Source organism: Eurosta solidaginis, chromosome 1 (genome assembly GCF_040869045.1).
Source record: "Eurosta solidaginis isolate ZX-2024a chromosome 1, ASM4086904v1, whole genome shotgun sequence".
NCBI classification, from domain to species: domain Eukaryota; kingdom Metazoa; phylum Arthropoda; class Insecta; order Diptera; family Tephritidae; genus Eurosta; species Eurosta solidaginis.
In genome coordinates, this window is record NC_090319.1 from 68318158 (window position 1) to 68328580 (window position 10423).

The following is a 10423-nucleotide window of genomic DNA, read 5'->3' on the forward strand; positions in this document are numbered from 1 at the left end:
GAACTACACGATTTCTTCGTAGCACGCCTTTATTTTAACTTTGAACTTGACTACAAAAATCTAGCCACCTTCATAGTCCACGCGTATACTACACCCTGTGACACTTGGGATATTGGACTTGGGAGCTTAATAAATTTTATGATTGTATTTCAAATTAATCACCCACTATTTCATTTGAATTATTTCTATTTGCAGAGGCTGCTTTGAATCTCTTCATCAACTCCAACGCACAAGAGTTGTTAAAGGAAATGAAACCATCGTTACGCACCAAACTTACGCTTGTCATACGCAACTTTATGGATCGTATATTTGCTAAAATACCGTTAGACCAATGGATTGATTTGAATTAGTAGCTATAATTATATATATTTGCGTTTATAAAAACTAAAGCAATAACAAAAAATTTTAGCAGTTAATTAAGTAGTTTAGCAGTAATTCGATGTAAATTAACGTTAAGCGCAACTTATTTATTTTAATAAATTATAATAAAAAAAACATGAATACATAAACAATTAGAGCGATGTGTTTAACTATAGTAAGTATGCGATAAAACAAAATTACGAGTAAAATATTTGCTAAGCATTTATGCCCCCCGACCGCATTCAAATTGGGTCGCATTACGAGTACGGACTTAAAATGAAAGAGAAATGCGACTTCAAAGAAATTATGAAATAATTAATCGACCGTTTTTACCCACATTTACAAAGGGAATTTCCTACGAATAAGTACATGAAAAATGCTGAGAAAACGCATTTCACAACTAAGTAAACCCACATACGTGAGTTTACAAGAAATTTTTGCAATGAGACCACAAAAAAAAATTCAGAATTTAAAACAACGCAAAAAGCAGTACTACCTTCTGTTTGTATGTATTTCAAAATAATTCGTTAAAAAATTACATAAAATAACATGCAAAACTAAAAAGTTAAAAAAAAATCGAATTAAATTACAAAGTAATAATAAAATGATAACTTGGCCTTTAATTATCTTCAGGTAAGTTTTTTAAATTCATTTATACAAGTTTGCATGCATCTGACATAAGTCAAAATAACCATAATTTGCACTAACAACAACTGTCAACGCAAAGTGAAATGCAAGCAAACAATGAACTTTAGCGGCCCACAAACAACAACAGCCTTGTAGGCGGTCTCTACAACTAACGAGATCCTAGTTTTATTTTAAATGCTAAAATTATGACAACATTGTTGAAATGTCAACAAGCTGTTGAAAATTTAAATTACTATTCCGTGTCAAGTAAAGGGTGTTCCATCTGGGCCTACTTTTTGATGTGTAAACATCATTGCTAAGCGTAAGCATAGTTTTCAAGAGTGATAGGTATGCTAAATATGGAAGATTAAGAATGTAATTTTAGGCGTAGTATGCAGTATGCCGTGGACCTCACGATTTCTTCACCAGAATTTCGAGACCTGAGAAAGCAAATACTCGGCTTCTCGCGAGATTCACGTTTCTTAAAATACTCGTAAATAACGCGAGCTTCTCGACATTCAATTCAATCAAGCACAATTAGAACCTTTCGATCTATTTTGTAAGCCGACTTTTTTGTGATTTCCCATAATAGACTTACCATAGTTTTAAGCAGTAACCAGAATTCTTTTGGAGCACTTAGATTACCACAATTGCGGTTAGGTTAGGTTAGGTTGAACTGGCCGGTCCGTGAGGACCTCACATAGACTGATTGAGTCAGCAGTGTTACCAGAAGTTTGTTTTAACGACCAAACTGAAAAACCCAATCAAAAACCAGGACCTATGTTATAAAATAACTCCGTCCTCTTGGCAAATACTAGAAGCTTCCTAGGACTTAAGCCACTTTCTGCTTCTAGATCTGACAGCTGCTAATATATTCTCTTCCAGGGTTTCTACTGCTTTAGTTGCGGCTAAAATTTCCGCTTGGAAAACGCTACAGTAATCCGGCAGCCTGTAGGATCTGCTTATTTCCGGATCAGCACAGTATACCGCAGACCCTACTCCTTCCACTACTTTGGAACCTTTTGTGTACACATGTATCGCCTCGTCCGCCATTTGCGCACCGTTGCTCTAACCGTCCACCTCTATTGTGGCCTTAAGATCTCCCTCGATGCGCAGATAGGGAATCAGGGAGTCTGTTCGTCTTGTGATTGATGACGCTATACTACTATGGCCATATGGTCGGCACTCAAGCTGCCCCGAGGCACCGAGCCTGGTTACAGTTGTTAATGCTATGTTCTTTGCTACCAGGTCTACTGGTGGAATGTGCAGAATGGCATACGGTGCAGACGTCGGGGTTGTTTTCAGGGCTCCCGTAATGCTAAGCATCGATAGTCTGCATACCCCCTCTAATTTTTTGAGGTATGTTGTTTTTGGTGTGGCTTTCCACCATTGCGGGGTGTGTCGAAAACTTTTCAACTGTGTTAGCTATATTCCATGTATTCCGGTGTTTTTTATTTGTTGTTTTGTGGAAATTTTCGCTTGTGCCCCAGAAGAAATCGTAAGCTCTATATAATACTGTAAATTCAGTGATTCAATTGAATGTCGGGAAGTTTGCGAGCTCTACGATACTAATATACTGTGTGGGAACAAGGAAAGGAAGAGGAGAGGTACTAGCCCGATCATCTCGGGAACCTTCTAGGCCATACCGCTCTCCCACCCCCTAGATCCATCAGCACTTCGAGGTTGCCAGAGCCTCGGCTGTAAATGAAACAGGATTCGCCACGGTTAAGTGAGGTTGACAATTGGGATGGATAAGCTGTATATTGCGCTGGCCATCCCGTGAGAGGGTTGCACTACACAGCCCCTTGAATCAGTTTGGTATTTTAGTCGCCTCTTATGACAAGTCCCCTAACCGGCTGGGTAGCCAGTGGTACCATCGTAAGTAGCACTTCAATAACTCAACAGCGTGTAGACATAAAACGCTTTATTAAGAAATGCAAAACGGATTATTAAGTACTAATTGGTGATATCGAGACCATATGGTTCAGATCCCCGGTGTCAATACAACAGAATAAAAAAAATCAAAATTAAACTATTGGGATAGTTATAGAATTTTATGAAATCTATCAACCTTCAAGTCGCTCCCTATACTTCGAAAGTGGGGGAAGCCAATGTGCCTTATGCATACAGAAACAAAATACCAAGCTTTTACTCTCAAATTTGAGTCTGAATGAGACAATGAATGAGACCCAGTTTCATCGTGATATTTGGAAAATGAATGTATTTATGAATCGACTTAGCTCATTTTCAGAACACATAGGTCATAGAAAGATTTATGTACTTTCTTTTTCTTTTAGCATTGGCATGGATACCATCGCAAGTAAAACCTTACAGTAACAGTATCTGTAAAAAATCTGTAGAAAACCGCGCTAGTTCGAAACCAGCGCAGAACCAACGGTTAAGCGCCTATTAAGTAAGTAAGCGAACAATAACAAAAATAATCAAGTGCGAAGAGCACATGATTATTATCTATTTCAGGATGCTGTCACAAACAACCTAAATTTGAAACTAACCAAACCTTGAAGCCTGTGGAAACTCGCCACTGCTAAGACACTTGAGACTGCATTAGATATTTCCGTATTACTTATCACGAATACGCACACAAACAGGGGAATTTCTCAAAATCTTTCCTAAAAAATGTATTGCTTATATATTTATTAGCATTTTTAATTATAAAAGCTTTTAAAATGTGCTATAAAGCTAAAAGCAAACGTATATTAATGGACAAATACCATATATGGGGTACACAACAAGAAATCATGTAAGCGTTTGAAATAAGAAATACGATAGCGCGGCTTGTTCAGAGCAGGAACAGAAGGTGGTTTGAGAATATGAAAAATAGTCTAAGTATAAAAGATATTAACTTAAAAAAATAACAAGTAAGGAAGGTTAAGTTCGGGTGCAACCGAACATTACATACTCAGTTGAGAGCTATGGTGGCAACATAAGGGAAAATAACCATGTAGGAAAATGAACCGGGGGTAACCCTGGAATGTGTTTGTATGACATGTGTATCAAGTGAGAGGTATTAAAGAGTATTTTAAGAGGGAGTGGGCCATAGTTCTATAGGTGAACGCCATTTAGGGATATCGCCATAAAGGTGGATCAAGGTTGACTCTAGAATTTGTTTGTATGATATGGGTATCAAATTAAAGGTATTAGTGAGGGTTTTAAAAAGGCGTGGTGGTAGTTGTATAGGTGGTCGCCTTTTCGAGATATCGGCATAAAGGTGGACCAGGGTGACCCAGAACATCATCTGTTGGATACCGCTAATTTATTTATATATATAATTCCACGAACAGTATTCCTGCCAATATTTCAAGGGTTTTTTATTTCGCCCTGCAAAACTTTTCATTTCATTCTACTTAATATGGTAGGTGTCACACCCATTTTACAAAGTTTTTTTTCTAAAGTTATAGTTTGCGTCAATAAACTAATCCAAATACCATGTTTCATCCCTTTTTTCATATTTGGTATAGAATTATGGCATTTTTTTCGTTTTTCGTAATTTTCGATATCGAAAAAGTGGGCGTGGTCATAGTCCGATTTCGGCCATTTTTTATACCAATACAAAGTGAATTCATATAAGTACGTGAACTGAGCTCAGTAAGGATATATCGATTTTTGCTCAAGTTATCGTGTTAACGGCCGAGCGGAAGGAAAGACGGTCGACTGTGTATAAAAACTGGGCGTGGCTTCAACCGATTTCGCCCTTTTTCACAGAAAACAGTTACCGTCCTAGAATCTAAGCCTCTACCAAATTTCACAAGGATTGGTAAATTTTTGTTCGACTTATGGCATTAAAAGTATCCTAGACAAATTAAATGAAAAAGGGCGGAGCCACGCCCATTTTGAAATTTTCTTTTATTTTTGCATTTTGTTTAACACCATATCATTACTGAAGTTGAATGTTGACATAATTTACTTATATACTGTAAATATTAAATTTTTTGTTAAAATTTGACTTAACAATTTTTTTTTTTAAAGTGGGCGTGGTCGTTCTCCGATTTTGCTAATTTTTATTAAGCATACATATAGTAATAGGAGTAACGTTTCTGCCAAATTTCATCATGATATCTTCAACGACTGCCAAATAACAGCTTGCAAAAGATTTAAATTACCTTCTTTTAAAAGTGGGCGGTGCCACGGCCATTGTCCAAAATTGTACAAATTTTCTATTCTGCTTCATAAGTTCAACTCACCTACCAAGTTTCATCGCTTTATACGTCTTCGGTAATGAATTATCGCACTTTATCTGTTTTTCGAAATTTTCGATATCGAAAAAGTGGGTGTGGTTATAGTCCGATATTGCTCATTTTAAATAGCGATCTGAGATGAGTGCTCAGGAACCTACGTACCAAATTTCATCAAGATACCTCAAAAGTTACTCAAGTTATCGTGTTAACGAACGGACGGACGGACATGGCTCAATCAAATTTTTTTTCGATCCTGATGATTTTGATATATGGAAGTCTATATCTATCTCGATTCCTTTATACCTGTAGAACCAACCGTTATCCAATCAAAGTTAATACACTCTGTGAGCTCTGCTCAACTGAGTATAAAAATAAAACCTTGGCGCGATATACATCCGAGGAGATCTAGGTCGATCTTCCCTTTCAATTTGTGCCATGACTTCTATCAATTTTTCCTAGAAATTGGCAGGACATGTTTTATGCCGACTCCTAAATCCGCCATCTGAAAGGCAGATAAGCATTTTTTGTGAAACGTTCATTCACTCTTCATAGTGGAAATACACTCTGAGTATTTGCAAAACCACTGCCGTCGAGATACATCCCTTAGAAGCACCTTTGGTGCAGTAGGTGACACCGCTCCCATCAGACCATAGCGAAATGAAATTAGCGGAAGAAATAAATGAACGCGAGCTAAGTAAACAAGAATGATCCCGCAGTAGCTATTCCTGCCGTGTTGTGCGTTAAAAATGCATTACAATAGAAAATAAATGTAACAAATCTCGGATGGGAATATACCCGCCAATTGGGATCAAGTCTTTCTTCACCTGCTCCTCCCAGTTCAGTGGAGGTGTGTCCTCCTATGCTTCCAATGGCGGGTGTCGATAGAAATGCCTTCTTCAGCCAAGCGTCTTCATTCGCATAACATGATCTAGCCAACGAGGCCTTTGAGCATTTAATTATATCTGCCTAAAGCTCACAGGGCTCATCAATATACCTTCTCCGATACTCATAGTCTACATCACAGACAGGATCATAATCTTTCGCGGAATTTTTCTCTTGAAAACAACAAGGGCCACTTCAGGTTCTTTCGAGAACGTCCATGATAATGAGCAACATGTGGATCATGATCTTCTTGTTAGCCAGAGCTATTTTGTTTTTCATTTCGAAACTTACATTGAGCCTAATGAAAAAGAAGCGAGCGTTTGCTCAGACTCTCGTTCCTGAGTAACGAATTCGGACTTAGCAGCGCTGTCAAAGGCTGCTTGAAGTCGACAAAAAGATGGTGATTGTCGATTCTCTTATCGTGAGGTTTCTCAAGGTTCTGGCGCATCGTGAAGATCTGGGCAATAGTAGTTTTAGCAGGTCTGAAGTCAAAATGATAAGGTTCAATCAGTTTGTTGACTTTGGGCTTCAGTATTTCGCACAGAGCGCTAGAGGGAATCTTAAACGCGATATTAAGTAGGCTGATTCAGCGGTAATTGGCGCAGTTTGCGGAATCGCCTTTCTTGTAGATTGGGCAGAGCACCTTAGAGCACTCCAATCTGGAGGCATGCGCTCATCCCACCATATCTTGCATAAGAAAGGATGCATGCTCTTTACCATTACAATCTAGAAGGATGCGCTCGTATATATTTTAGCCAGTAGTTGCTGTATGCTCTTTATCAACGATTGGGGTATCGGTATCTAGCAATGAGGAGTAGTGCATCTTCCACAACCTGATTACCCTTCGCACCAGTTACCAGGTCGCCATTTTCATCGCTGCAGTAAACTGCTCCAATCTTGAAATCTTCCGTCATACGCCGGATATTGTTGTTGGTGTAGCCTAAAAAACACTCTCCGAAAGTTGGGGGTGTGTCGCGTCTGTAGGCAGTCCTTTGCTGGATATGAATCTGATCGGCTAGGGTACTAGTACTCTTTGGTGCTGGCCCGGTTTCCTCGAGAATGATTTCTTTACACCTTGCGCCTTTGGGTCAGTGGATGATAGTCGCCTCTTATTACAGGCATGCCTACCGCGGCAATATTCGAATCCCCTTAATCCACTAGATAAAATGTTTTGAGCTTCGAATTACCATCAATATTTGGTGTTAGTTGCCATCCCGATAACTAATGCCAAATGGCACAAAAAGAAAAATCAGGCTATCTTATCTCAGTCCACCACCTCCTCTTCTAGCGCGGCCTAGTTCGAGCGTCTATGAGTACACATTCTGTGAGGAAGGCCCAGATATTCCCCGGCTTATCTCATCTGCATAGATCAGAAGCCCTTTCTTTTCAATGCCCACATAGTCCATAGTAACTTTTCTAGGCAACAGTAGTTTCTAGACTGACGGAGCTACTTATATAGCAAAGGCGTCTTTGCTTTGCTGAAATAAAGACAGTTCCTATAACGCCTTGTCAAAAGACGTCAACAAAAAGAGGGCTGGTTGTCGATTCTTTTACCATGGATAACGTCAATTTTGTCGGTAATAGACGGACTAGCCTGGATGCCGCACTTATAAGTTCGTCGACGGCTAGATAGAACCTGCGATATTAAGTTATCGCCTTTTCTGACGGCTACATACAGTATACGAAATTATTCAAATCTGTGTCATTTGCCTTAAGTTCCCAGCCAATTTCTTTGTAATAAAATCAAATGCCTAGGGTTTTCGCTTCTATGTTCACTTAACAAATTTAATCTAAGCAAATTTACCGAGTGTGTGTGCCAAAAGTAGCGACTAATTGCCGTGTAGTTACGTTTAAGCAAAAAATCGAATTCGAGATGTGTCTACTGCGTTAATGCCAATTAAAGAGAGATGAAACCAAACTTAACTAAAACACACACAAACGCATCTACAATATGGAAATATGGAACCGTTTATATATTTTATTTTTATTTCTTTTTTTATTTTTTTTATATATTTTCTGTGGGTGGGGTACGAGATTTACCTCTAAACTCTAGACTCATGCAGCTTCCGTACAACGCAAATGCAATAAAATAGCAAAATTAAAAGCGTAAACAAATACAAATCAATTTGTCAATTGTGATGACAATTTTAAGGTGCATAATTGCCTGCACTTGCGTGTGTATGTGTGCGTGTGTGTGTATGTGCAGTGGAGCGTTCAACGACTTGACTTTAATATGGATTTGATTTAATTGTATAATTTCAAAGGCTATAAACAAATTTTAGCCACTCGTTCTTAACTGTGCACAAGTTGAATATGACTTTCTTATGTATGAAATATTTGTTGTAATACACACGCACTCACACACATTTATTTATAGACTTGTTTGCATGCACAATTTCGCTTTAATTACAGCGAAGTTAATTTCGGCTAAAACTATGATTGTTTTAGCCAATATTCTAAGTATCTCCTCATACGAGTAACTAGAAGTTCTGACGTGTACGTGTGAACCGTACACCAACACAAGCATGCAATATGCACATTAAAAAAAGTGTCCACCTTATATAAGCCGTATTTCATTTTGTCTAAGGTACAGTTGCAGTATGAGATTTTCGGCTTTCGGTATGGTTTTCGGGGGACTGTCACAGAAGCCCAAAACGAGAGTATTCAAACAAAAAATGCTTAATAGGGGCTACACACGGTGAGTTTGACTCGCGAGTCATCTGTGTACGTGTTGATTCACTGCCAAAATCAAACTCATTTTGATTTTCGCGCGACAGCTAGAGTATAGTTTGTGTGGTAGGTAGAGACTACCAAGCCTGCGAGACTTTATTTTTACTAACGCATCGAAACTGACTCTTGACTCAGACTCACTGTATCTATACCCTATAAGATTTTATGTACATATATCACTAAGGTTTTGAATTATACTTCATATGAATGCATGAACATTTATAAAATCTTCAAAAAAACAATTTCCTATGTATTTTTTTATTAATATCGCCCTATAGAGCTGGGGACTCTTACTTGAGCTCTGGTTTATAGTTACATTAGGTTGCCAAACTACTTTTTGGGGGCCAATTTATAAAGCCAAACTGTTGTTTAAAATTGAGCTCACATCACAAAAAGTTATTCAAAATTTACAAATAAGCAAGCTTTCGAATAAAGCGTCTGGCATAGCTTCATACATTTTTTTGTTAAAAATTGGACGACCCTCTGATTTATAGGCATATTAGCTGGGTACATGAATAATTATAATTGAGAATTCTTCCTGAATAGCGGAAACTTTAGTCATTTGATATAGTCCCATAATGATAGCACAATTTTGGTTCAGATATTTAACGATCCTAGTACAGTCGTTGGGTCCTTTACGTTAATTCTTATAACAACTCATTAGAAATAAACGTTAAAATTGTGGAGCTCTAAACGAAACTTAAAGAGAATAGTTGTGTTTTTTACTGCTTTTCATCTTTTTTACCTTACAGCACTTTTAATCGGGTCCGAATTCAACCACCTTTGCCTAGCTCTCCGTAAAGCTGTTTCAGAAAGCATGGATATACTACTTTTTTTGATTAGTAGTTTTTACAGCCATATCACTTTCTTTCTCTGAAATAACCTGCCTGGGCATATCCTGCTTACCAAACTCATCTTCCAATCAGTTTTTCATAGAAACGTTTCCAAACACTGCAGCGAATTGTTAGCTTCGAACTGTAGATTAGTGCGGAACTGTAGCTTTGCTCGACTGTCTCCTATTTCCTCTTTCTGCAGAGAAACAGATGTGCTGTCGTTTTTGATATGCTCGTGAGTTTTGATACGATTTTGATAACGGTTGTCATTTCGGCGGAATCATAGACACATTGCCATAACAAGTTATTCTTTCCCCGATAGCAGATCAGACAGACGTTTAGAGGAATATGCGCTATTCTTCAATGTTAAATTAAGACGACGCCCGAGCTGAGACAACTTTGCAGGTATTGCAATATTATATTATTTAAAAGACTGAGGCTTTCACCAATAATGCTTAATAGTAACCAAACAAGAATATCTAATCGGATTTCACTGGCGCTAACCAAAACAAAATGTTTGTGTAATGTCTGAAAAGGGTAGGTTAGGTTAGGTGGTAGCTGCCCTGATAGGGAAAGCTCACTTAAACAGCATGTAGGTCAAAAGGACGAAGTCAAAAGAATAAGACCAGTAAACTTAACCTGAATTATTGTTTTTTAAGCCCACCAGGACTAGAATACACCCGCGACAGACATACCTGTCAATTTGGTGACTAACATACCAAATTGATTCAAGGGGCTGCGCAATTTATAGCTTCTCCAACCAATTTTCAACCTCACCTACACGTGCCGAATCCT

The 10423-nt window shown here is 38.2% G+C and overlaps 1 protein-coding gene across 1 annotated transcript in view; it reads left to right on the forward strand.

The window, feature by feature from the left end:
* Positions 1-492, forward strand: part of Jhbp2 (Juvenile hormone binding protein 2) — a 45372-nt gene extending 44880 nt beyond the window's left edge. The window contains exon 6 of the mRNA XM_067771307.1: positions 196-492. Within this exon, the coding sequence (XP_067627408.1) occupies positions 196-350 (155 nt within the window). The 3' untranslated portion in view covers positions 351-492. The remainder of the gene's footprint in view (positions 1-195) is intronic.
* The last annotated feature ends 9931 nt before the right edge of the window (positions 493-10423 follow it).